The sequence below is a fragment of the Aulonocara stuartgranti genome, assembly GCF_965226115.1.
Source record: "Aulonocara stuartgranti genome assembly, chromosome: 12".
Classification (NCBI taxonomy): domain Eukaryota; kingdom Metazoa; phylum Chordata; class Actinopteri; order Cichliformes; family Cichlidae; genus Aulonocara; species Aulonocara stuartgranti.
Window position 1 is genome coordinate 983,789 of NC_138948.1, and position 26,796 is coordinate 1,010,584.

Below are 26,796 nucleotides of genomic sequence, written 5' to 3' on the forward strand. Positions count from 1 at the left end.
ATCCTTGAGGAGTCCCCGTATTCAGTGATCTTGGGATGGAGGTGTCGCTGCCGACCCGTACTGTCTGCTGTCTTCATGTCAAGAAATCTAGCAGCCAGTTACAGTGGCTTCCAAAAGTATTCGGCCCCCTTGAACTTTCCCACATTTTGTCACATTACAGCCACAAACATGAATCAATGTTATTGGAATTCCAGGTGAAAGACCAACACAAAGTGGTGCACACGTGAGAAGTGGAACGAAAATCATACATGATTCCAAACATTTTTTACAAATAAATAACTGCAAAGTTTTGTTTTAAACCATCCCATCGTTGCCCTGGCTTTATGTTTAGGGTCGCTGTCCTGCTGGAAGGTGAACTTCCGCCCCAGTCTCCTGCAGACTCCAAGAGGTTTTCTTCCAAGATTGCCCTGTATTTGGCTCCATCCATCTTCCCATCATCTCTGACCAGCTTCCCTGTCCCTGCTGAAGAGAAGCACCCCCAGAGCATGATGCTGCCACCACCAGTGTTGGTCAAGTTACTTGAAAAAAGTAATCAGTAACTAATTACTGATTACTTCCCCAAAAAAGTAATACCGTTACTTTACTGATTACTTATTTTCAAAAGTAATTAATTACTTAGTTACTTAGTTACTTTTTAAAAACACGATTTACAACCTGAAGAGGTGATAAAGCGATAGATCTTTCAACCCAATTCTACTTTTTCTGCATAATCCATCATACAAAATGTAATCAAATGGAAAAGTCTCTTTTTTTAAAACTTGTTTTATTAGTTTTAATCTTTTAACTTTATGCATCAAGCAAAAAATTTAATTATATGCAACATTCTCTGACTGGAAGAAATTAGTTTAACATTTAAACCTATTTTCTGCACATTCCAGCTCATAAAATAAAATATTTTGTGTGTTTACACTCAGTGTTTCAAATAGATGCAAGTAAAACCCAGCAGAAAATAAATAAAGTCAAAGACTCAGCGGTCCTGTTGCTCTATTTTCACCTGTAAAGCAGGAGTGGGGCAGGCGGAGGGTTACCCTGGTGCAGGTGTGCCGCGGTCAGTTGAAGAATCCGCGAGTTTCTCTGTGAGTTTCCCATTACGTCGTAGCTACTCGGTGCTTGCTCGGAAGTTTAGGGGTTTTTTCGCTGTAAAAAGAAGTTTTCTTCCCACGCACAGCGGACCACTAATGTCTCCCGCACTCGATATATGATCCACTGTTGATCTGCACACAGCTGTTGTCACGAACGTCGCACTTGCTTAAGTCACTGTCATGAGACATTCTCGCAAAAAATCACGGTTTTAGTAACGCAGTAACGCAGAGTTCCTACGGGAAAGTAACGGTAATCTAATTACCGTTTTTGCAATAGTAATCCCTTACTTTACTCGTTACTTGAAAAAAGTAATCAGATTACAGTAACGCGTTACGCGTTACTGCCCATCTCTGGCCACCACCATATCTGACAGTGGGGATGGTGTGTTCAGAGTGATGTGCAGTGTTAGTTTTCCACACATAGCGTTTTGCATTTTGGTCTCATCTGAGCAGAGCAGCTTCTTCCACATGTTTGCTGTGTCCCCACATGGCTTGTGGCAAACTGCAAACAAGACTTCTTATGGTTTTCTGTTAACAATGGCTTTCTTCTTGCCACTCTTCCATAAAGGCCAACTTTGTGCAGTGCACGACTAATAGTTGTCCTATGGACAGATTCCCCCACCTGAGCTGTAGATCTCTGCAGCTCGTCCAGAGTCACCATGGGCCTCTTGGCTGCATTTCTGATCAGCGCTCTCCTTGTTCGGCCTGTGAGTTTAGGTGGACGGCCTTGTCTTGGTAGGTTTACAGTTGTGCCAGACTCCTTCCATTTCTGAATGATGGCTTGAACGGCGCTCCGTGGGATGTTCAAGGCTTGGGAAATCTTTGTGTAGCCTAAGCCTGCTTTAAATTTCTCAATAACTTTATCCCTGACCTGTCTGGTGTGTTCTTTGGACTTCATGGTGCTGTTGCTCCCAATATTCTCTTAGACAACCTCTGAGGCCGTCACAGAGCAGCTGTATTTGTACTGACATTAGATTACACACAGGTGCACTCTGTTTAGTCATTAGCACTCATCAGGCAACATCTATGTGCAACTGACTGCACTCAGACCAAAGGGGCTGAATAATTACGCACATAATAATTCTCTTCACTCTGCTGACCCATAGCAAGAGATCCAACCCCCATTATGAGCACCTTCTACAGAGGCACAGTTGAGTGCATCCTCACCAGCTGCATCACTGTGTGGTATGACTCCTGCACTGGGTCCTGCAGGAAAAAAATGACAACGGGTAGTGAGAGCAGCCGAGAGGATTGTGGGGACCTCTCTTGCCTCCCTCCCCAGGAGATCTACTGCGCCTGCCTCATCCGGAAGGTCCTCTCCATTACAGGTGACTCCACTCATCCCTTCAACAGCGTCTTCAGTTTGCTGCCATCAGGAAGGACACTGAGGAGCCTCCGGGCCAGAGCACACAGACTGAGAGACAGCTTCGTCCATCGGGCTGTCAGGATGCTGACCATCTCTGAATCAAGAAGGGGGGCCCAAGGGTACATCTGTCACCATCTGTCAATGCTGTGATTGCAGCCATTCCCCACTTTCTGTGAATGGTACTCATGGCCATTTGAGAATCTGTGTCTTTGATTAGTTGTCATTGATCAATGGTCAAAAGAATTTCCATACTAACAATCATGGAACTAACCCCCCAGCACATTGTTCATTCAGTGGTGCTAGTTTCCTTCACTATGCAAATGTCCTGTTTATAAGGTTGGAGAAACCTGCAGTCAGCTGAGACTGAAGGAGTCACCTGGATGATGACGAAACGTTTGTCCCACTGAAAATATCCAGATGAACAGAATCAACCTTTTGGAATTTACTTACCTGGATGATTGAGCACGCATCAAGACTTTATTAATATTTTTGAAATGATAGCAGCACACACGAAAAATTTTTCAGCACAAATGAGCACAAACGTTTGATACCACTTTTGTTGGATTTGAAGAAGGTGGGGGGCCAACTTCACTCACATTCGATGTTCCCGTCTGAGTGCAGGAGCTCGGTGATCTGAGCTCACTGCCTGACTGTTTGAAGCTGCTCACACTGTGTCTGTGTTTCTGCCGCAGCGTACAAGGTGACGGTGACGAAGTCAGCAGCAGAAGGCGACTTTATGACCTACACAGCCACCGTAGATGAAGTCATCAAGAACACAGATAAAGGTGAGCTGACAGGACTCTGAAAGCTGTCAGACAGCTGCGTTAGAGCCCGAACGTCACGATCGGCTCTGCGTCCGGCTGGTTTTGATGAAACTGTGCCGACCGTGGTGGGAGTGATGGAGCAGCCGTTGGATCCTTTAAGCACATCTTAACACTTTTGCACTGTGAAGTGAAATCTTCTTCTTCTGTGGTTTTTCCTCGCCTGCTGCAGATTTTGAGGGCGTGAGGTTTGGGACCGTGGTGGATCTGGTGAAGAAGGCGACCTGCAGCGACATGGACATCCAGAACAACAGACAGTACCTGCTGATGGGAGCCAGTGGGTCAGAGGTCACGCTTGACAACAACTACAAGTCAGTATCCCTTTCTCTCTGTGTCACCTGTCGCTCTTCGCGATTGGCCGAGGCTGAGCTTGTGTGCTCGTGTTACAGGTATCGCCTCCCTCTGGACTCGGAGGCCGTGTTGGAGCTGTGGCCGACAGACTGTAGTTCTCCTGAGTGTATGGACTACATTTCCCAGCTGGAGGACTTTGCCCTGAACCTGCAGATATCGGCCTGCAGCTGAATGTCACTGTGATGTCACACTGAGGGGTGGAGTCTTTCTTCATTCAGAGTTTGAATGTTTCTGTCACTTCAGATTGGAATAAATAATAAAGTTCAATAAAGGTCAAAGAAGCCCTCTGAGGTCTGATAAACAAACAAACACTTATACTTGTTTTCATGTCTCAGTGAGGACATCTAATTGACATAATGCTTTCCCTAGTCGTGTACCCTAACCATCAAAACTGAATGCCTGACCATAACCTGACTGTAACTCTGACACTAAAACCACACTTTGAGTTTCAAAGATGCTTTCAAACTTGCAGGGACGGCACTTTGTCCCCATAAGGGCTGATGGTCCCCACAAAGATATGTAAACATGATACACACACACACACACACTCATCCCGTCCTTGTTGATGTTCAGGTGAAGATGCTCCTTAAGTACAGTAACAAGTATTTACTCAGTGGTGGTGGATGTAGGTGCTGTCATCTCTCCAGTTGAGCATAAGAATAGAATAGAATAGAATAGAATAGAATAGAATAGCCCTTTACTGTCATTGTACATGTACAACGACATCGTGGGTGCTTCACACCAACTGTGCCGCAATAAACAGTAATCAGAAAAAAATATATTTAAAAAATCAGAGAAAGGTGCAGATTGGCTGCTTCGTGCTTCTGAGCTCTTCATCCTCAGGCTTCCTCACAGGTGGGGTTGAGGTGCAGCTCCGTCAGCAGACCAAACACTAAAGTGTAATAAAGCACACAGCAAACCACATTTAACAGAAAGCTGCTGATCCCAGGACAGTAACAGGTAGTGATGGCTTGCTTGAAGCTCCGGTGCATGTGTAACAAAAACGAACACACTGCTTCAGAAGCTCTGTGTCGAGGCTTGATTCGCTTGGCCTGAGTCACGTGATCAGTGACGCCCGAAGCTTCATTTACAACCTAACTGATTCAGTGGTTTGTAAGAAAGTGAATCATTCACGAGATTTGTGGAGTGTTTTGGTGGTAAGAGACAGCAAACCACTGATCATTCGACTGGGAGATACGGAGGCAGCGAGGAAGAGACGAGGTTCTGTCTGTGGGAGAATTTTGAGTTGAGTTTGGTCAGCCGGGTGGGTTTGCCAGCTTTGTGTTCTTGTTGTTTGATTTTGTTTTGTGTTCGTTTATTTTATCTTAAAACATGAGAAACTTACAATGTCAAAACAAAAATCTGTTTTTCATAATATTAATATCATAAAATAATGTTAGAAAGACTTTCATTTGACTCTTTAAATGTAATATAACAAAAAAATATTTAAAATGTTATTCTACAAAATGTGCAGCAAATTAATTTGTTTATTCTTTTTAGCTGATAGTCTGTGGGACCGAGGGAGACCGTACTCCTGCATCTCTCCAGCGTCTTCTGTTCCATGTGAGAGCATTTTCTCTGAGGCAGGAGAGACAAACAGACTCGGCCATCGCACAGAGGAACAAATCCTCTTCTTAAATAAGAACAGGATGACCTTGTTTGAAGCTGCTCACACATCGTGATGCATCATGTTTTTACTTTACAAGTTCATAAGCATTTTCCCTTTCCAGTTCACAATCAATTCTACCCCCAGATCACAAATATGAATAAAAAAAATGGTCAAATATAATATTATTTATAAAATACCTTTCCAGCTGTCCAGGGATTAATTGCATAAGTACATGGATGCAGGACCTCACAGCAGAAGCATCCTCCATTATGTGTTTTACATTATTATTTGTATATTATATATATTTCACAAGCAATAAGTCACAAGCAAAGAAAGACCACACCATGGCACATGTTTAAAGAAGGAAAACTATTAAACAAATAGACGTGGTTTTTCACCCCAAAAAATACATGTTCAAAGCAACACAACGGCAGCCCAATATCAGACAGAACCTCACTCTGCGGAGTGTTCCGTCATAATGAAGCAGTACATTTGATTTTGTAGATTCAAGCTGCTCTTCGTATTTTTGGCCAGCAGATGTCACCAGAGTGGACTCTGTTGAAAAGCTTCGAGTAATGAGCCGTTTTTCAACACAAGCTTCAGAAAGCTTCATTTGGCCATCACAGGAAACCCCGCCTCCGCCCGCCTCACCTTTAATCTCAGATCCACTCGGACGGCCGCAGGAGTGAAGCCTGTTCTGAAGAAGAGCGTTTCAGGCGATCAGCTGATGCAGGGATTTCCCCTGTGGGAAAACGGAGGCAGAGCCCACGGAGTTCATGTAGTCGGTGTCAGATTTAACGTAACACACATGGACGTGTTTGTAAGGTCACGGGGAACGCGGCTCCACCGTTGGACCGAACTCCCAGGCAGCACTAAAGCTCAGAGCAGGGCCAGGAACCTTTCACGTGCAGCTTGTTCCCAGCCGGAAGCCTATTGCAGGCACACCGCTCGTACCCGTAAACAGTCCGCGGGTGTGGGTGCACGCGCTGCTGCTTTCCTGTAAAATTAACGTAAATTTGAATGAGGACTGAAGCCGCTCTCAGGTCAGTTTCACTCATTTAACGAAAAACCATCGATTAATCGGTTATCTGTTAATCAGGCCGGCTCAGACTACACAGCTAACAGACGTCACGGCTGTCCGCGCGGGGATTGATTTTTAGTGGGAGTGTTGGTGCAGGTGAGCCTCGCGCTCAGGTTTCTGAGGTGCAGCAGGTGTGCTTCTACTGCACGAGTACCTGCGCGCGCACAGGTCAGGGTTTCCCGCTTTACTGACGTGTGCAGGTGCAAACTCTGCCCGTGACTGATGTTAAAGCCAGCAGAGACAGGTGTGTCCTCACCTGTACAGTAACCATAGCTACAGGCACTCCAGCTGAACGCTGCATATGATAATAAAATAGAAAAATAGAGCCAAGTGGAGCAGTCTTTAATGTTTTTGATTAAATCTGAGGAAGAGTTTTAGTGTCCATCAGCTGATCACAGACAGAAACATGGCTGCTGCTGAGCCACACAGCCACAATAAAACAGCAGAAGAAGAAATGCAACCACGGAGGAGCCAGAAAGACTCCAACAAGGAGCTCAAAGACGAGCTTCATCCTCCTCGTAAAGCGTGGCTGATTTCAAAACAAAACAAAAAACCCATAACAGTCTGAAAGCTGCGATGGAGCTGCGGTGTAGCATGTAGGTATGCTACACCTGTAAAAGACAATGCCTCGGCCCTACAGGTCACCTGTCTCAGGTGTAGTAAGGTGAGGTTGTTGTTTACTGTTAGATCATGATCCTGCTTTTGGACATACCAAACCCAGGTATTAGACAGGGTTAAAGACTGAGGCATCGATTAGGTTAAAGGTAGCATAATTAGGGGAGTGGCCTCTTTGACTGACAGGTGTCTGCTTGGGTTCACCCCAGCTCCACCTTCATCCCATCTGGTCACCTATGGCCTCACAGCAGCTGCAGATCACCTGACCCCAGCTTAGAGGTCACAGTGCCCCTGGTGGAAGCACGCGGTACTGAATATGTGGGAAGCCCTTTCAAATAAAAGCTTGTGGAGAATGTTGGAGGTGAGTCACAGATTGTGACGTTTTCCTTTTCTCTCTCGTGCAGGATGGAGCTCTCCACTTTACTTCATGACCTTCATCTCTCCTCCTCCTCCTCAGAGGAGCAGTCCCCTTCCTCTCCTCCTCCAATCACAGAGCTCCTTTCTCAGCTGAGGGTGAAGCTGATTGGTTCCTGTCCTAAATCCCACTCTCTGATTGCTCAAATAAAGCAGCTTTTCCAGTACGCTGGATCTGACTGGCTGTTCTCTCCAGCCAGCCAGGACAGTAGGTGGGCGGAGCTTGAAGCAGCATATGTCTCTCTGATCAGTGCTCTGATTGGCTGTGCTGCTCTGCCGCTCTGTGAGGATGACTGCAGCCCTCTGAGCGCTGCGGCCTATCAGAGCATCCCCACACAGGCAGCGGCGGTGTGTGCCGCTCTCACGGCTCTGCTAACAACTCTGGGTGACAGGCGGAAAGGGGGCGAGGCCAGAGAACGGACAACCAGTCTGCTACTTGCTGTTGCTCCACCCACCTGCGTGTTTGCTGTCACACATTTCCAGGTGAGTCTGCAAACATCAAACATGCACCTTTGCAGCACAGGTACTTCCTGTCTGACCCCGTGATGCATTCACTGACAGCTGTTTGATTTCCAGTGTGCTTTTGTTCATCAGGATCAGGTGTGGACTAGCTCCGCCTCCAGAGCAGCAGCATGCGGCCTGCTGGAGACGCTGCTGAGTGCAGGAGGGTGGAGAGACTCCGCCCACCTGCTGGCTGGGGACACGGAGGGGAGCAGAGGGATTCTGGGAGGAGTCCTGGACATCCTGCAGCCACAGCTCACCAAGTGAGAGTGTGTGTGTGTGTGTGTGTGTGTGTGTGTGTGTGTGTGTACACTTGCCTTCCATCACTTAGGAGGACCAGTCCCTGATGGAACAGCCACATTGTGAGGACCTTGGCCTTCTCCCCACAGAGAGTGCAGGGATGTCTGCTCTGTACAAACGTCCTCACATGAAATTCTAAAACATGCGTGTTCAGTGCTCTGAGCTCCACTTGGTTCAAACTGTGTTTGTGTGATTGGCTAGCTCGTTATTTTTTCTGTGATTAAAAGACAAAAACAAGTTTGTTGAATATTTAAGTGTCTGTGTGTGTGTGAGCAGGGACTCGTGGCAGCGCTGTGAAGCCGTGAAGCTGGTGTTTGCCTGGAGTCTTCTGCAGGTCAGTTTGACCTTTGACCCCTTTCTGCTCTTCTCTGGAGCGTTCTCGATGCCACTTGAAGATGTTGAATGAGATAAGTTTGCAAGAGGTCAGCAGGAGCCAGGCTCCCCCTTCAACCCGTGTTTAAAGATATTTTTGGTTGCTTATGCTTTGATCGTCCCCCGCTTACCTGTGAGGGTGGTATGGTCCGAACAGGTGAGACTGTGAAGGCAGAAGTGTAGGACTGCGGTGAGGCAGGTGTCTTTTATGAAGTGCGCTTCATTCTCATACACACCTTCTTCTCCAGCCTCCATGTAGGAACTATTTCCTTTCTACTGTCTCCATCTGCCAGCCGCATCGCTGAGCAGGATAAAGCCTGACGGGAGGCAAACGGCCCTCCCATCTCGCTGCGTATCTTTTGGCTGGCGGATGGAGACAGTGGACAGAAAGTAGTTCCTCTGTGAAACAGGTTGGAGCTGATTGACCCATCAGGTGCTCTGTCTTCACCTGTGTGTTGGTGTTTTGGTGCAGGTGACCCGCCCAGGACTCTCACCTCACCTGTCCCGCCTCCTTCCCCCCTCCCTCCTCTTCAGTGACCACCACAGACTGGAGAACTGCATGCTGGGAGTTCGCTGTCTGCACCATATCGTGCTCAACACGGTAAAAACATGCACACACACACACTCAGCGTCGTGTCTGGCATTGGATGATGATGGTATGTGTGTGTGTTTGTGTCTTTAGCCGCCTGCAGAGCTGCATCAGTTCAACAGAGCCGAGGTTCTTTATGAGGCGTTATTCAAACACCTGTACAGGACTGAGGCCGCCGTCATCCAGGTAGCACACACACACACAGACTCTGTCTCTGTCTGATGACACGTCACTGACCCCGCCCCCTCCCACCCAGCTGGTCCTGTCCTGCCTCTTGGACCTGCTGGTGGTTCTGGAGAAGCCCCCCTCCTCTTCCACCTCCTCCCGCAGGAAGCCGTGTCGCCATGACGACGTGCTGCGTCTCATGCTGACCCACATGGAGGCGGAGAACAAGGTGGTGCTACGGCGCGTCTATGCTGCTGCTCTGCCGGCGTACATCGACAGGTGGGTTTGACCTTTGACCTTTGGTTACTATGGAAGCATCAGTGATTTAATTTATCTGGATGAAAATGTGACACATTAAACAAACTCTTTATTAATATTATCTGTTCATTGTAATGATCACATTTATTGTTATTATGAGTTCACGATATTGTACTAAAGTGTTAAAGTTTATGTTGATTGTATCTAAAATGTTTTTAATAAATTATATTTGTATTTTTGTATAATTAATTATGAATGACAAATATAAACGTTTTAATTTTTAATTATTTGTATATTTTTATATCTATACTATATATGGCTCATCACATTAAATTATGAGTAATTTGTTTCATTTTACTTTAAATATATTTAATCATAATTTCATGATTTCCTATTTAATATAAGATGCTACAGGTTACATTAATTACTGTGAAGTGGTATATTTTATTGATAATGTATTTTTACCTGTTACTATAGAAAAACATTTGTATGTAAATAATAAACCCACTTATAATACATTAAATTATTTATTAAATAATGTAGAAATGATAAATGCGTGTATTTTTTAGCGTCTGTAATGATTCTTTTTTTTCAGTTTTAATTAAATGTTTTCAGTCGTGCTTTGATGACTCAGCTGTGATTAAAACAGAAAAGTCTTTTATGAATTTGTAGATAATCAGACTTTGGGTTCAGAGCTCGTTGTTGTTCTGCCTGCAGGGGGGCGCCGCTGCTTCAATCTGATCTCAGAACAGTTTGAATGTTTTCCAGCTGCATGAATCGCCGCGAGTCTGAAGCCAAACTGTGGTTTTAGTGTTACAGTCGGGTTATGGTTGGGCATTCATGTGTGATGGTTACTGGAAGCAGCTAAGAAAAACATATGTCAATGAGATGTCCCCACAAGGATATGAATACACACCTGTGTGTGTGTGTGCAGGGTGGGCGTGGCTGTGTGCAGACACCTGTGGCGGCTAGAGCGGGTGGTGCTCGGGTACCTGGAGGTCAGAGACCCACCTGAGGAGGCGAACCGGCTGAGGATGCTGGAGGCGCTGCAGAAGACGACCAGAGCGGCGTGGCCACGGTAACGGACACGATCACACAGACACACGCGCACGCTCACACACGGCTGCGAGTTTGAAGCTTTTACTTACTTCCTGTCCTGATGGCGTTGGACCGTCCCGTATGACGTGCTCATGTGTTTCCCCTCGTCAGGATGGCGTGTCGTGTCGACGTGTTGCTGCGTTGCTTGCTGCGGCTGATGGTTGACGTCTCCTCGGACTCGGAGCTCTGTGATTCGCTCAGACGGCAGCTGATGGATGAAAGCGCCGCCTGCCTCCGGCTGCTGGACGCCGCCTCACACGGACACGTGCAGGTGAGTCACCTGTTGCGTGACGCTTCATGATGTCATCATCCTGCAGTGTTTCCTCTTGTAATCTGAGTCGTAGCCTCCTGTTTATTTGTCATGAATGAATATTGTAATATATGTTTTCTTATTAATATTCATATTTATTATCAGATTACATTAAAGGCCTCAGAGTAATCAGAGTACTGGCGTGTGTCAGCGTGTTCTGTGCTCTTTTTGCTGTCGTGTGAAGCTGATTTGATAAAATTATGAGGACAGAAACGTGTTGCACACTCAAGTGTGTTTACACTGAACCTTCATGCTCTTAATTTGAAAGTGTTATCCTTGCTTAACATCTGGCCAACCCCTTCCTGTTTTGAGTTTCCCCTCTGAGTCTCTCAGATGAACTTGAAAAGCTGCTGTTTAATGTGGAGGGGGTGGAGTTTGCATGCTGGTTGTAGCGATAGATAATCGATCAGTGTAAATTATTGATTGTACCGACGCCACAAACTCAGAAATCTGATCTGATCCGTTTCTCTCTCAGCGCCTCCTCCAGGAGGTTGACAGCAGCTGCTGCAGCCTGGAGGTGCTTGGTTGCCTAGCTACAGCAGCCACTGCGACTGACAGGTGAAGCTGCGAGCCTGGAGGCGGAGCTTTCAGAGCCACGGCGAGCAGCTGCGGCCTCCTGACACTCAGCAAACGTTTAAAGACAAACGGCAGCACGTTGGCGAAGCTTACGGCACGTCACAGGAAGTAATCTGGATACAGGAAGTTTGAAGAGCCGTGTGCTGACAGGTTTGACGGCGCAGAACTGAACTCTGAGAACTCTCACGTGTGTGCGACTGTGACGCGGCGCTCTGTAACATAACCATGTGATTAATAAACGTCATCGTGGGGCTTGAACGGCTCCGCGGAGAAAACCAAACATGGCCGACTGTTTTCATCCTCGTCTCTGTAGATGGACACAGATCTGTGATGATGTTAGAGCGCCGATATCGCATCACTCTGATCATGGCGCGACGGCACACAACCTGCTGCAGGCTAGGGCTGTTAGGGTCCCTGGGTCGTTGACTCAGTGTTTTGTGTTTTTGGTTCTTTGATTTTGTTATTTCATTATATTCTAGCTTTGCTTTACGGGTTTTAGGATCATTCTTAGTTTAGGTTCTCTGGGTGGGGTTTGGTTAGAGTTTTAGTGTTCTGGTTTTCTGTCTGTGTTCCATAGTTGCTGTCTCCCCTGTCTGCTGTATCCCCACATCCAGTCAGTGTCTGTGTCTGCCCTGGTCCCACGTCTCTGTTCCCTTTGTTATAGTGCCTGCCCGTGAGTCTGTGTTATGTTTCCTGTTTTACTTTGAAAGTCCATGTCTGATGTTAATGTGTCTGGTTTTGCTTCCCCTTGTCTCGTTAGGCCTGATTTGCCCCAGCTGTGTTTCCCTCCTGTTACCCATTCCCTGATTGCTCCCTCTGTGTATTTGAGCCCTGTGTTTCTTTGTGTCTGTGTCGTGATCTACTCTCATTTATGCTGTGTGTTCCATCTGCCTGGTCATGTAAGTTTATTTGGATTTTGGATTTTTGTTACGTTTGCCACCTTTTGCCATCCAGCAATAAAAGCTGAGTTTTGAGTTACTTTCCGCCTCTGAGTGTCTGCACATTGGGTCCTTCTACTTCCACTCCTGCCTGCACACAGCCATAACCTGACAAGGGCTGGGTGATATGGCCTAAAATCCATATCACGGTGTAATCTGAAACATGTGCGGTAACGATATATATAGCGATATATTCTTTTCTTCTGTATAACGTATTTTACGCGCACTTAAAATCCTTTAATTGACTCAAAAATCGACAGAGCGCCTTATGTATGAAATCTGGTTGTGCTCACTGACCTCGAACTGATTTTATGTGCACGGTGCTAAAAAATCTGACAAATGTTTTAGTGCGACTTTGCAAAGCTATGAAGCCGCACCGCTGGATGGATTGTTGGAGCATTACGGCTGCCGTAGTCAGGAGCCTCGTGGAGTAATCTGGGTCCTAAACTCCGTCTATTTCAGGTCCCAAAGTCAAACGAACACTGCAGCATCACTGAGAGTTAAAAATCCATGAAAACAGAATTTATTACATTTAACGGAGTTAGAAGTTAGCAGGAAGTTAGCTCGCTGGCTTCCACCTAAGCATGATACAGCATGTTCTGACTGAGAAAATTCAAACGTACAGCTCTGCTATCACTTCCAACATAAATGAAGACTTTAAACTAAACAGCAGTGACGTTTGTAGGGTTACTGAAGTTGGGCTAGCTGGTATACAATGATGTGCTACGTGATCGCTAGCGACACAGCTATGTTAGCATAACATAAACAGTGAAGCTGGAGGATGAACGCTAACTTGTTTTCCACTCGATAAAAGTTAACGTGAAGGTTCCTGATAGTTAGAGACAAATACAGTCGCATGGCAGGATGCTGTAAACGGACCAAACTTCAGTCAGGAGAACAACTGAGATAATCCATCCACAATACGAGGTTAGTCATTAATATACTGCAACAACATGGGAATAGAGCAGCTGTGATAGAATACAGCATTAATGAATCAATGGTACAGAAGTGGAGGAAGCAAGAAGAACGAGTTGAATAAAGTTTGATTTATCTGACTGCTTTGTTTCTTGTGTCTTTTAATCCCGAGCAGCTTATGGTCTGAAAAATACGTATTTGACTTTTTTATTTGGCACACTGCAGTTTAATGTAGCAAAGCTCCTCTTTTTAACTTCAGTGGATATTATACATGGTTATGCTCAGGATATGTCAGCACATTTCTACTGGAAATGCCTTTGGTTAAGCTGTCAGTAAGGAATTTGCATTTGCACTGTTAAATGTTTATATAGGTTTAATGCACATAAAAACAGCTGCTTGTTTAAGTGAAAATAAATGGATGGGTTTTTTGCGCTAGCAAAGTTGTGGAGTTGCATTTTGTCTCGCATCAATTATATCGTCAGTTATATCGTTATCGCCAATTTTCAAATCTATATCGAGATAAATATTTTTGGCCATATCGCCCTGCCCTACTTTCGACCAAAAGAAGCGCAGCTTGATGACACCATCAACATGCGCTATCGCGGTAGAGCGGCATAGTCAAAATCTCTAGACCCACCCCTACTGCAGGCTTTCATTAAAACAGCTGACCTTTGACCCGGGCTAATCAGTGCCTGTGACACTGAAGGGAAAAGCTCATAGATTAGGAGTCATCACATACGGACGGGTGTAGTGTGATCGCTCCTCATAAACCCGGAACCAGCAAACTACCCATGGTGCACTGCAGCTGGTTTTACTCTGATGACTCGGGCTAAGGATCTCTTCATCCTTCAGCCCTGATGTAAGCACCTCGGGGTCACAGAGGTCATCCATGGCCTCAGTGTTTCAAAGTCACCAGCAGGACGATGACAGTAGGCGTCAGTCAGACGGGTGAGAATAATACAGAGAGAACCCCAAAATCAGACGACCCCCAACGAACAAGCACTTAGTGACCGTGGGAAGGAAACAGGAAGAAACCTGCAGCAGAACCAGGCTCAGGGAGGGGCGGGGTGACAGGACAAAGACCCGCTGTGGGACAGAGCCACAGATGAATAATAACTAATGATTACATGCAGACAGGTGAATAAACACAGAAAAGAAGAACCTCAAAGGTCTCCTGCTGCGGCCGTAGACATCTTCCACTTCCTGTCTGAGCCTCGAGAACAGCATGTGGCTCTGTGCTGGACAGGAAGTGATGACGCAGCACTGCAGGCGGCCGCAGTGATAACAGCTTCTGTTCTGCAATGACTTGTGTCTACAGTTTATATAAAGTTTATATCAGGTGAATTCACATGAACGCATTAGCAGTGAGCTAGCACTGCCGTTTCTGTCTCCGAATAAACGTTTTCATCAGCGTGTCTCGTGTTGTGATTGGAGGAGACTTCAGACTGGGGGCAGGTTCTGGTTTAAAGGGCTCGCAGCACTGGTCTGCACTCAGACCTCAGCAGCAGAAATGGGCAGTAACGCGTTACTGCCCATTTCTGCTACTGTAATCCGATTACTTTTTTCAAGTAACGAGTAAAGTAAGGGATTACTATTGCAAAAACGGTAATTAGATTACCGTTACTTTCCCGTAGGAACGCTGCGTTACTGCGTTACTAAAACCGTGATTTTTTTGCGAGAATGTCTCATGACAGTGACGTAAGCGAGTGCGACGTTCGTGACAACAGCTGTGTGCAGATCAACAATGGATCACATATCGAGTGCAGAGAGTGTGAGCGTGCAGCGTTTAAAGCGTGGAAGTACTGACCTTACTTTGAGTTTGATTCCATAAAAAGGGACAAAAACATTAGTGTCCGCTGTGCGTGGGAAGAAAACTTCTTTTTACAGCGAAAAAAACCCCTAAACTTCCAACAAGCACCGAGTAGCTACGACGTAATGGGAAACTCACAGAGAAACTCGCGGATTCTTCCACTGACCGCGGCACACCTGCACCAGGGTAAACCTCCGCCTACCCCACTCCTGCTTTACAGGTGAAAATAGAGCAACAGCACCGCTGAGTCTTTGACTTTATTTATGTTCTGCTGTGTTTTACTTGCATCTATTTGAAAGACTGAGTGTAAACACAAAAAAAAAATATGTTATATGCTGGGATGTGCAACTAAGTAACTAAGTAATTAATTACTTTTGAAAATAAGTAATCAGTAAAGTAATGGGATTACTTTTTTGGGGAAGTAATTGGTAATTAGTTACTGATTACTTTTTTCAAGTAACTTGACCAACACTGCTCAGCAGACAAAGTCTCTGCACCTGTAGCCTCTGTGTCTGTGGACGTTTCACATGAATACGGTCAAAAATATAAGTTAACCTGCTGACCTGAAGCGAAGCGCTGATTACCACGACCACATTTCTGTGTGCTGCAGGTCGTGCTGTTCTCTGGAGTCTTTCCTCTCGTCACATCTGTCAGATGACCTGTGATCCACAGATGCTCATTCGCAGGTCTGTACAGGAAGTAGGACACTGTCATGTCAGACACTGTTCAGCTTGTACTTTCATAACCAGAGACCCTCTGACACAAACTGAAAGGGACCTAAAAAAGCCGGCTCACTGTAACACCTGTGCAGTGTTTCACAGGTAAGTCCAGCACATCCTGTGGCTCTGCGGGTCAAACAGCCGTGGTCACATGGAGGCTACAGCACACTGTCCACTCCTCCACGTTCATACTGAAGTTCTGTGAGTGATGATGAGACAGGTCGCTGAAGAACAGTACACTACGTTTGATTGGACCAGCCCAAGGTCCGACATCACTTCCTTAAAAAAAGCTGTACTGGAGCCAGACGCTAGCAAAACGTCTGCTCTCGTCAGCAGCGAGGTTTACTTAGAAAACTTGAGATTTAATCTGAAAGTCTGTCACACGGTTGAAAATGTGCACCTGTCGGATCGATGGATGTGAATAATATGACAACAGCTGCGTTACACCTGTGTGTGCTCGTCCTCTTTGTCTCTGCAGGAGACTTTTATCTGTCAGAAACCAAACAGTGCATGAGCGTGAGGTCTGCCTAACCATCATCACTGTAGGACAGGGGTGGGCAATTCCAGGCCCCGAGGGCCGGTGTCCTGCAGGTTTTAGATCTCACCTTTGGTCAACACACCTGAATCACATGATTAGTTCGTTACCAGGCCTCTGGAGAACTTCAAGACATGTTGAGGAGGTCATTTAGCCATTTGAATCAGCTGTGTTGGTTCAAGGGCACATCTAAAACCTGCAGGACACCGGCCCTCGAGGCCTGGAGTTGCCCACCCCTGCTGTAGGAGCTCATCACAGAGACGACGAACTTTAACATCTGTATTATCTGCTAAACATCTATCGTCTAAAAAACAAGAAGCCAAACTCCCCCGTGATGTGGCACACTTGGTACAGCCCACTTTGTGGAGTTTCTTGCCACAGGTCCATCAGGTGTGTTGTGCAGCAGTCCGGTTGGTGCACAGCTGACAGCTATTTGACAACTGTTAGAATTCATATTATGGCGAGAACCAATCAGCTAAGTAAAGAGAAACAACAGTTCGTCATTACTTTAAGAACTGAAGGTCAGTCAGTCGGAAAACTGCTAAAAATTTGAATGTGTCCCCAAATGCAGTCGCACAAAACATCAAGAATACGATGAAGCTGTCTTGCACGAGGACGCCCCAGGAAAGGAAGACCAAGAGTCCCCTTTGCTGCTGAGGATACATTCATCTGAGTCACCAGCCTCAGAAATCACAAGTTCACAGCAGCTTAGATTAGAGCCCAGATAAATGCCACACAGAGTTCAGATACACAAATTAAAAATAGTGCTGTCAGTGTTAAAATGACGTTAACGCCATAACCGCATTAACACGGCAAATTTCCGTTAGCGAGTTAGCACGGATCGCCCCGTGCGTGCAGCTGCATGGCGTGCTCAGAGCTGCAGTTCCTCTGGTGTCCAGCAGAGGCAGCAGTGAGGCAGTGCCCCCCAAAATAAAGAGCTGATACACAAAGTGTTTGGTCTCCACAGACACGTTCATGTTGCTGTAAGTGTTATAGTTTATCACAGCACCATGAGCTGCTTTACAGTGCCCTCCATGTTGATTTGGGGCGAGCAGCTGCCTCCTGATTGCATCACTTGCAGCCACCACAACCTCCTGGCGTCTGTCTGACGGGCGCCATCAAGGGACATCCTGTCCCAAACAACCAATCGGCACACATTAGCAGAACACTAATGCAAAATGGTCCACTCAGTCTGTTCACAGAGGAAAAAGAGATGAGTTGTTTTTAGGAAATCACATGATAGGGTGGGGCCAGGTTTCACAATGAGCTCACCCCCTTTTGTCTCTCTGGGTGGGTTACTCCCACAAAGCTTGAATCAATGTTGAAACCTGACGTTGATTCAACGTTATATTTTCTAATACTGTTGACATTGAAACAATGTCAGATTCTGATATTGAAACACTGAGCTATGGTGTTGATTTTCCACCTCTTTCACACAGTTGCTTTTTATTAAAACAACAGTTAAATCATGACTGGAAATCTACCTCTCTTTATAGGTATTTTAACCAATACTAAACTACTGCATGTTTCCATCAATACTTAAACCACCTAAACACATAATTGTACTTATTCCTCAAATTGGACACCCTTTATAAAAAAAGTCTCACAATGTATCATGTCAATATTAATATCCTAAAATAAGAAAGCATTGCATGTGATGTAACAGAGAGAAAAAACTACACATGAATAAGCTCTTGTTAACCGTCTTCAGCAGGGAGAAAGTATGTAAACTCCTTGGCTGATAAACATGAAAGTCACCAGGCGTAAATCTGCAAACTGCCGCATTTGATTCCCAAAGAGCTATGAGTGGAAAAAGTGATAAGTCTTAGCATGGTGTGCCGTGTATCCTTTAAAACAAACTAAACATTGGGGTCCTCGGGCTGTACAAACTACAACCCGAGGACTAAACAAGCTGAAGACCAAAGACTCCATCTCCAGATTAACCAGACATGAAAGTCTTGTTATTAACAAAGACAAAGTAATATAGCAAAAACCGGACATAGGAAATGTGAAACACCCAGCAGATCAATTGATCCCTTTATTCTTCACTTTAGGCTCATAAAACTACAATAAACGGTAAAACTTACCAAATATGCATCTGCACAGCGCTGTATCTTTAAATGCCTTTTTTTGCTTTGTCTGGTCCTTGGTTTTTTTCCCTGCCCAGTTTAGTACTGAGGCCAGCTCGTTTGTGATGGCATAAGCCATTACACGGCGGTCTCGCCCCTGCAGTGTGGTCCCTCCAATCAAGGCAAAGCGTCTCACCTATAGACACATTTTAAGAGATGGAATTAGTGTGTCTCATGTCTTAAATGTGTATGCAAGTGCTTGTGTGTTTAATCAACAGGCCGTTGTTATGTATTTAAATCACATCTGACAGCTATTACACTTTATAGTTACAAAGTGTACATAACCTTTATATTACTCACCTTTGCCTTATTTGCCTCTTGTGATTGAAGAGCTGCCTCTGCATTGTTTAGCTCCTCAATGTTGTGCAAGGGCAAATCCAGAGGCAGTACCCCAGCATCTACCGATTCATTGCAGCAGGGATGGCGGATGGCTCTGACCTCCTCACGGAGTTCGTTAACAGCTCTCGTCAGGTCTGACAGCATAGTTAACATCTTTTGTGAGGTCGCATCTGTTTCAAAGAACAATTCTAGAAAGATTAATGGCTTAAGCAGTGAGAGGCGAAAAACTAATAGTGATGGTGTAACATTCTGCATTCAAGTATAAGTTGTTGTAACTGCTAAGAGTTTTTGCCTGTCACATATATTTGATATTTGTATATGTAGCTGCCATCACCAGTGTGTGAATGTGTGTGAATGGGTGGATGACTGAATGTGTAAAGCGCTTTGGAGTCCTTAGGGACTAGTTAAAGCGCTGTACAAATCAAAGTCAAAGTCAAAGTCAACTTTATTGTCAATTCTGCCACATGTACAGGACATACAGAGAATAGAAACTACGTTACTCTCAATCCCTAGATAAAATAGCAAATGAACATTTAAATATAAGAGTGATTAAAAAATGCAGGTAAAATAATTAAAAAGTAAAAATTTAAATAAATACAATACAATTTTACATATAACAAGAAAGCTATACAATATACAATATAATGGGTAAATGACATTGGGTGTAAACCAGGCAGAGTAGTGCAAATAGGCAAATAGTGCAAATGGAGATTTAGTAGTGTACGGTAAGAGATAGTGTAACAACAAAGTCTTATGAGGTAATGGCAGTCCAATGCTCCACAAAGTGACTGGTAACTGGTGCAGGCCAGTGAGTGAGTCAGAGAGTGTGTGTTTGTGTGTGTGTGACAGAGTTCAGTGAGACCGTGGAGGAGAGAGGGGAGAGGGGGCAGAATCGGGAGGGAGTTAAGCTTCCTGACAGCCTGATGGATGAAGCTGTCCTTCAGCCTGCTGGTCCTGGCCTGGAGACTCCGCAGTCTCCTCCCCGACGGCAGCAGCTTGAAGAAGCTTTGCATTGGGTGCGTGGGATCAGCCGCTATGCAAAGGGCTTTTTTAGTGAGACGGGTGCTGTAAATGTCCTGGAGGGAGGGGAGAGAGACACCAATGATCCTCTCTGCAGCTCTCACTATGCGTTGGAGGGTTCTATGGCAGGACGCATTGCAGGCTCCAAACCACACAGTGATGCAGCTCGACAGGATGCTCTCGATGGTGCCTCTGTAGAAAGTGTACATGATGGGGGCTGGAGCTCCTGCTCTTCTTAGTTTGCGGAGAAAGAAGAGACGCTGCTGTGATTTCTTGGCCAGTGCTGTGGTGTTGTACGTCCAGGAGAGATCCTCTGTGATGTGCACACCCAAGAACTTGGTGCTGCTCACTCTCTCCACAGACGCTCCGTCAATGGTCAGAGGAGCATGTTGGGTGTGCATTCTCCTGAAGTCCACAACAATACAGGCAAATACAGGCCATTTACCATTTATACCATGTAAAACCTGAAATTCCAAGATTTTCAAACTTGCCTTGTAATAGTGGCCTCACAGAGTCTCTGGAATCTACAGAAAAAAAATCGAAAATGTGCCGGAAGCTGGGCGGGGCATTATGATGCCCGCTGTCAGTGGGCAGGGGGGAAGACTCCGGAGTGGTGAGGGCTGTTTAGAAAAAGTTAATTTTTTAAGTGGATGGTAGTTACCAAATCAGATCTGAAAAAAAGGAAAAATAGGGCACAATGTCAATAAAGAAGGAAAACTAGATACAAAGACGGCTCATAGAAGCTGAACCGAGTCCTATGTGTGAAGGGACAGTAACTGCGTGTGTGTATGTGAGCATTTAAACACTGAAGATAATAAAATTAACAATATTTTGTCTAAGTCTGCCATTGTAGGAATTCATGGCACCGAGACAAAAACTTGGCGCACAGTGTGGCGTCAAAATAGGCGCACACCTTTGACGCTGCGTTTTCTCCGTTTTCCTTGTCAACACGTAAATGCTAAAACTGAGTTTTCGAAAATATCCACCCTGGCAGGCGTCTTTAAAAATCTGTTTTCTGTTAACGAAAACGCAGTTTACGTGTGGACAAAAGGTGCAAACGCAAGGTAGGTGAGCGTGCAGCGTAAAGTTTGAATTGAGTGCGAATCGAAGCGGGTGCTCTCCAATCATTAAAAGTAACAAAGTCATTGAACACATTTATACAGTTACCTTTACGTTTATCAATCATATATCACAGATTTACATTTTTTTGTAGTACTATGCTAAAAAGCAACTACAGAGCGAAAGTCTGGGTCAAGCGCCGAGGCGACGGCAAGAACAAAGGAACCCTCGAAGCGTTAAAGCTAGCTTTGTATAACGGAAAAGTATGAAACGAAAATGTTTTCTTTGTTGATAGACTTTGTTAAATAACGAATAGAACAAAAGTCATTCATTCTTACCTTATACTAATCGTGGTGCAGGCCAGTGCAGTGCATGAACTGATGCCTTCTCCGGTCAATTCCGCTGAGAGTAAATCTAATGTCCCGCTCTACTGTACAAGACAATGGTTACCTGGAGGGACGTACCACTGAGAGGGGTGCTGCGGAATAGTCCAAGTGATCGCTGCTTTAATTTCCCGGTCAACTATACATAAATTGCACGTCGACATGATTTTTTAAAGCTGGTGAACTAGACCAGAAATCATTGATAACAAAAGAACAATAAATCTACTGTCTCCGGTACTTTATACCCGCTCAGTTGCAATGCAATTTAACGCTCAACTATAGATCGATGGCTTTTTGATGGTGGCCGGTGCCGAATTATGGTCAACTATAAATAGACGTTTTCTCGACGTTGTTGTTGTCACCTGGTCGACTACAAATAGATCACATATCAATGACAAAAAAACAACAGTAAATCAACATCATTACAACGTCCCTATAGTAAGACCGTCGGTTTACCACAGTATTTCAATGTTGTTACAACAGTGGCATTTCAACCCTGACCATAACGACGGATCGGATGAAAAATCAACATCAATTCAATGTCGTCTTGCTATCTGGGTAGACAAAGACATGTTCATGTTTTGGGGTTTGGGTCAGACCTGCTTTGATAGCTGACAGCAGCAGGAATAACTTTCTTATTTGTGAATCAAAGAATTAATTTATTACTAATGAAATATTCCACAATATTTCTGATAATATCAGATTTAAATTAATCAGTAAAAGATTTTTATTCTGTGTAATTTTGTCCCTCCCAGCAGCCCAGTTAGAGTACCATTAATCTGGATTTGGTAATCCTTCACGCTGTAATGGAAGGACAGCGTCATGATCTGGCAGTCCTCGCTGCTCAACTTGCCCATTGTGTCCGTGTGTTGTTTTTTGTTTCTGCTCCTCTCCCGGTCCCCTATTTCCCTGTGTGTGTGTTGACATGTGTGTTTGTTTCCGGAAGTCCGGTTTCGAGCGTCATCTGACCGGGAAGTGTTCCCGTGCTGAAGTCAGCCTCACCTGCTGCTCACCAGCCCTCTCCTACTTAGCGGCGTGGCTGAGCTTCAGTCGACACTGGATCGTCGAGTGTGCTCGTCAGTACAGACGTGGATAGCTTTTGAAAACTTTGTGTGTGTTTGGATATCCTTGTTGACTTTCTCCACCAGGAATTGGGACCGGAGTTATGGAAGCGGAACCACAGATTGGGAGTAGCTGTTGTACAGTTCCCACCAAGGACATGAGCACTGTGTGGGATTTGGGCGAAATCGCCACGGGAACCACAGTAACTGTCACTGTAAATAAAGTCTGTTTGAGTCTGCTCATTACCTCAGACCTGACAGACAGGAGTGTCAGAATGATCAAGTACATCACTAAATAATTTATTATTGAGCCACGGGGCGATCGTGGCTCAAGAGTTGGGAGTTCGCCTTGTAATTGGAAGGTTGCCGGTTCGAGCCCCGGCTCGGACAGTCTCGGTCGTTGTGTCCTTGGGCAAGACACTTCACCCGCTGCCTACTGGTGGTGGTCAGAGGGCCCGGTGGCGCCAGTGTCCGGCAGCCTCGCCTCTGTCAGTGCGCCCCAGGGTGGCTGTGGCTACAATGTAGCTGCCATCACCAGTGTGTGGATGCGTGGATGTGTAAAGTGCTTTGGGGTCCTTAGGGACTAGTAAAGCGCTATATAAATACATTTACCATTTATTACATGTCATTACTTGAAATTAAAATAGTAAATAATTTATTAAATTTTTAAAATGAAATGAATTATATTTACTTATTTACATAGTTTATAAATAATTTTCATTTTAATTAATGAAATTTAATTATTTTGTGGTGTATTTTTAAAAACTTAATTTTGGCACTCCCAGCCCTCCGTACATTACAGCCAGAACAATGAAAAAATTGTCCAAATTTGCATTTGAGTGTTTTGTGTATTTGCTGCATCTGCATCATTTTTTTAAATATTTATTCTTTAAAAAAATAATGTTCAGTTTATTTTGATTAGAAAACATCACGTGTCCAATACCAGTATTGGACAGTAATTTATTCTTCAATAATTTAATTTAAAATAAAAACACTATTTATAAATCAGTATTTCAAAATGAAATATTAGTCCATCACTAAATACTTCAAATCAAAAATGAATTTCACAAAAAAAGAATTAAACTCTCAATAAAACCCTCGATTCAAAAACCAGTTTTGAATTGCAAATTAAAAAACACATTTTCAAAATATTTTTTAAAACACGATTTAAAAAGAGAAATAAGTAAAATCCAGCAGCTGTTCTACATTTGTGCTGGTTTGTTATGAATGAGCTATTATTGTTGGAGTTACTGTATTAATCTTGAGAGGCTCGACAGTTTCTGTTTCACAACCTTTACACAGTAAAGAAGGGGCAGGTTGGGTGAGCTCTAAAAGCTTTTATTAATATCTTTAAAATGATAGCAGCACAAACATTTGACACACCGATTTTGTTGGATTGGAAGAACGTGGGGAGGGGAAACTTCACTCAGATCAATGAGCAAATTAGCCATGGAGCGATGTAAGGAGCTCTCTGATTGGTTGGACAGACAGTCAGCCAGCGTACTTTTTAAGGCTTCCTTTCCTTCCTTATTTCCTTTCCTTTCCCTCCACAGTGTGCTGGACTCCATGAATCCCCTGTATCTGCCAGCTGTAGTAAATCTGTCCAGTCTCATTGTACTTTCTGCTCCTCTTCCTCACTAACGGTGCCTGAATGATCATGTTTAACCAGCATCCCTGCGTTCTGATCACCTTTCTCCCACCTCACCTCCTGAATCCTTTTAGATTCAGTCGGACTCTGAAACTCTGATTCCTCTTGAACTCTTTGGAGCTTGATTTGTTTCAGGGTTTGAACGCTGAGTCACTCTTTGTCCATCATGGGTCGATCTTCTCTTTGGTCTCTCCTGCTTTCTTCTTCATCGCTGTTCATTCTGGTCAGTTTCATTTCCTTTACGTGACACTGACCCACAGCACAGACGACATGAATATGTACAAGCTCCTGGGAAGTGTTCCAGTTTAACTTATTATCATTTAAAAAACAGTTTCTTCCTTTAATCAGGCTATTTGGAATATTTATCATATTTTACTCTGAACACGATTCAAAGTAAAAAGGTTCACACATGTGTGACCTGCTGCTACCTGGAGCTGAATGTTTCCTACACATTAGAACAAATGAGCATCTTAAAGGTTGAATTTGGATCAAACTGGAAGACAATTTATCAGCTGCTGATTTTAATGAGCGCTCTGATGCTATGTTTAGCTTGATTATGTACAGGAAGACTGTGGTGTGTCGGCTTCAGCAGCATCTTTGTTGTGGAAAAGTGTTCAAATCGGAGGTGTTTACAGCAGTTGTGTGGCTCTGCAGATCCAGCAGATGACAAATGAAAACCTGAGCAGAATTTGATTCTCTGCAAGTTTGAATATTTTTATGATGACTGAATGACATCGTGGGTAGATCCCAGCAGTCCTGTTTAGAGTTACAAACCCACTCATGTCTGATTATGGAAGAAAGGAAGAAGTCTGACCGTCACATCAGGTGAGGGTTCATCAAACATCTGTGCCCAGTTACACCCCCACTGTTCAAAGGAAGGTACAGTCGTCTTTCACAGCACGTGAAATGCTTTTATTATGTGAGGTGTTTGCCCCGCAGGCTGGAAGAGCTCAGCGTCACCCAGCTGGAGCTGTAGCACAAAGTGTGCAGAAATAATAATACGTATCAAAGCTGATGAATAATCTGGATCTCACTTTGTCCGTACAACAGGATTTACTGAGATTTCTGCTTTGCAACAAACCCATTAATACTACTGCTAATACTACTACCACAGATCCTACTGATGTTATTAAAGTGTCCACACAGTGAGCTCAGGTTTCTGATAAATGAAGTCATGTGTTGATCCTGCTCAGCTCACTTTATTCTGTTAACAAGCGTCACATGAAGCTTTGACACACGACACAGAGAGATTTCAGATGCTAAAGAGGCTTTATTGAAACAGAGACAATCATCAGAATAAAGTGATACAGAGCTAATCAAACAGATTGATTGGATCAATGATCGCTGGTGGAGTCAAAGCTCTGAGATCACAGTGATTGAAGATCATTACAGAAAGGAAAGAAAAACAATCATCAAACCATTTTAACAGAAACATCTTTCTGCTCAGTGAGCATGCTCAGCTCTGTTACCATGGTTACCCTCACTGATTAAAACACACATAAATGAGAACACCGTTGCCGCCCGCGTTTAGGCTCCCCTCGATGACGTTGACCCCGGCACTCTGGTACGGCCCCACAGCTCCTTGGTTGGTGATCACAGTGACGGCCTTGATGGGGTTTTTACTGCCGTCTTTCTTGTACCACAGGTTCACCTCGTTTCCTCCGGTCCCCTCGTTCAGGTCCTGGTTCACCGGCAGGTAGCCTGCTTTTTGATACTTTTCATATTTGCTCTGGTTTGTGGAGACTTTCAGATCTCTGAAGGCATCCTTGGGGTAGGTGCTCAGGCGGTACCAGAGGAAGATGGTAGGCGTAGGACTACCTCTCTCATTTGTACCCCTGTTGGTGTTTTCATCCACTCGGATGTAGCCATTGTTGAAGTTATCCCCATCTCCACTGCAGTTAATAGTGGTCTTGATCTCAGAGATGTAGGTTTGTTTCTCCCTCTTCACCCACATGTAGATCAGGTTTCCTCCAGCATTGCGGTTCAGGTCACAGGCCAGTCTCTCCCAGCTGTCTTTAAACTTCTGAGCTTCAGCATTTGCATCTTCAGTGACATCAGTGTCCACGATGGGAACATTCTTGTCAGACTTGGAGTACCACAGGTAGATTTCGTCTCCACCTGCTCCCTCATTGAGGTTTTTATCGATCTTTGTATATTTTGCTTCGAGCAGGCCATTGGCCATCTCTTGGCTGAATGAAAATTGAATGGTGGAGATTCCTGCGCCCATGCCTTTCTTGTACCAAAGGTAGATGATGTTTCCTCCAGCTCCTTGGTTTAGATTAACAGGAATTTTACTGAAGCCTTGCTTACTGTAAATCTCCTCATCATCTTTATTCAAAGACACTTTGAGTTCAGTGATGTACTCGGGCATTTTGAGTTCCTGCATTAACAAAGTTAAAGGAAACACACAGAGACAAAAATGGAGAGAAATCAGCAATGGGCTTAAAAGACCAACTAATAACAATAATTCTGCAGTACATTTGTAATGGCATCATTAATAATACCTGCAGCACCTCTGTCAAACAAAAGTATTGTGAATTAAATGCTATTCTGGAAAACATGAGGATGACTGTTTCAATGAGAAAACGTTAATAAGAGGCTCAGCTGCAGGGCGGCATTTTACAGCAGAATGAAATAAAACAGATGCAGAGCGAGTGGTTGTAGACTTACGAGTGTGCAGAGATGCTGTGTGGCTGGATGAAGTCTTCTGGACGGCTGAACGCTGCTGATCT

The 26,796-nt window shown here is 44.6% G+C and overlaps 3 protein-coding genes across 9 annotated transcripts in view; 2 read left to right on the forward strand and 1 right to left on the reverse strand.

The window, feature by feature from the left end:
- Positions 1 to 3,886, forward strand: part of c5 (complement component 5) — a 39,439-nt gene extending 35,553 nt beyond the window's left edge. For 2 of the 3 annotated variants that reach the window (XM_082553380.1, XM_082553379.1), the window contains 2 exons: positions 3,141 to 3,233; positions 3,442 to 3,886. In XM_082553380.1, the coding sequence (XP_082409506.1) occupies positions 3,141 to 3,233; positions 3,442 to 3,791 (443 nt within the window). In that variant the 3' untranslated portion in view covers positions 3,792 to 3,886. The remainder of the gene's footprint in view (positions 1 to 3,140; positions 3,234 to 3,441) is intronic. The other variant, XM_082553381.1, reaches the window with a different exon arrangement.
- Positions 3,887 to 5,804: 1,918 nt separating this feature from the next.
- On the forward strand, positions 5,805 to 12,486 carry tti2 (TELO2 interacting protein 2). Of its 4 annotated transcripts, none has more exons than XM_082556029.1 (10): positions 5,805 to 6,272; positions 7,330 to 7,822; positions 7,916 to 8,103; positions 8,414 to 8,474; positions 8,985 to 9,113; positions 9,195 to 9,287; positions 9,358 to 9,545; positions 10,459 to 10,602; positions 10,734 to 10,893; positions 11,408 to 12,486. In XM_082556029.1, the coding sequence occupies exons 1-10, from the start codon at positions 6,250 to 6,252 to the stop codon at positions 11,492 to 11,494; spliced, it is 1,566 nt and encodes a 521-aa protein (XP_082412155.1). In that variant the 5' UTR covers positions 5,805 to 6,249; the 3' UTR covers positions 11,495 to 12,486. The 4 variants fall into 4 exon arrangements, with proteins under 4 accessions (XP_082412155.1, XP_082412156.1, XP_082412157.1 ...); XM_082556030.1 differs by having other exon boundaries at positions 5,806 to 6,272; positions 8,417 to 8,474; XM_082556031.1 differs by having other exon boundaries at positions 5,807 to 6,272; positions 7,934 to 8,103.
- Positions 12,487 to 16,030: 3,544 nt separating this feature from the next.
- On the reverse strand, positions 16,031 to 21,427 carry LOC309719727 (uncharacterized protein). 2 transcript variants are annotated; one of them, XM_082556050.1, is made up of 5 exons: positions 21,311 to 21,427; positions 20,405 to 20,584; positions 18,855 to 19,063; positions 18,513 to 18,690; positions 16,031 to 16,089 (listed from the first exon to the last, which is right to left on the reverse strand). In XM_082556050.1, the coding sequence occupies exons 3-5, from the start codon at positions 19,044 to 19,046 to the stop codon at positions 16,049 to 16,051; spliced, it is 411 nt and encodes a 136-aa protein (XP_082412176.1). In that variant the 5' UTR covers positions 19,047 to 19,063; positions 20,405 to 20,584; positions 21,311 to 21,427; the 3' UTR covers positions 16,031 to 16,048. The 2 variants fall into 2 exon arrangements, with proteins under 2 accessions (XP_082412176.1, XP_082412177.1); XM_082556051.1 differs by lacking the exons at positions 20,405 to 20,584; positions 21,311 to 21,427 and having other exon boundaries at positions 18,855 to 19,106.
- Between the last annotated feature and the right edge of the window lie 5,369 nt (positions 21,428 to 26,796).

Excerpts from the sequence above, each read along its gene's own strand:
- tti2 (XM_082556029.1), top strand. The coding sequence starts at position 6,250 with ATGAGGACTGAAGCCGCTCTCAG. Across the intron at positions 8,475-8,984 it reads TTGCCTGGAGTCTTCTGCAG|GTGACCCGCCCAGGACTCTC; the intron begins GTCAGTTTGACC and ends GTTTTGGTGCAG. Across the intron at positions 9,114-9,194 it reads ACCATATCGTGCTCAACACG|CCGCCTGCAGAGCTGCATCA; the intron begins GTAAAAACATGC and ends TTGTGTCTTTAG.
- LOC309719727 (XM_082556050.1), bottom strand. The coding sequence starts at position 19,046 with ATGTTAACTATGCTGTCAGACCTGACGAGAGCTGTTAACGAACTCCGT. Across the intron at positions 18,691-18,854 it reads AAGAGGCAAATAAGGCAAAG|GTGAGACGCTTTGCCTTGAT; the intron begins GTGAGTAATATA and ends ATGTGTCTATAG. Across the intron at positions 16,090-18,512 it reads GCTGTGCAGATGCATATTTG|AACTTCAGTATGAACGTGGA; the intron begins GTAAGTTTTACC and ends CATCACTCACAG.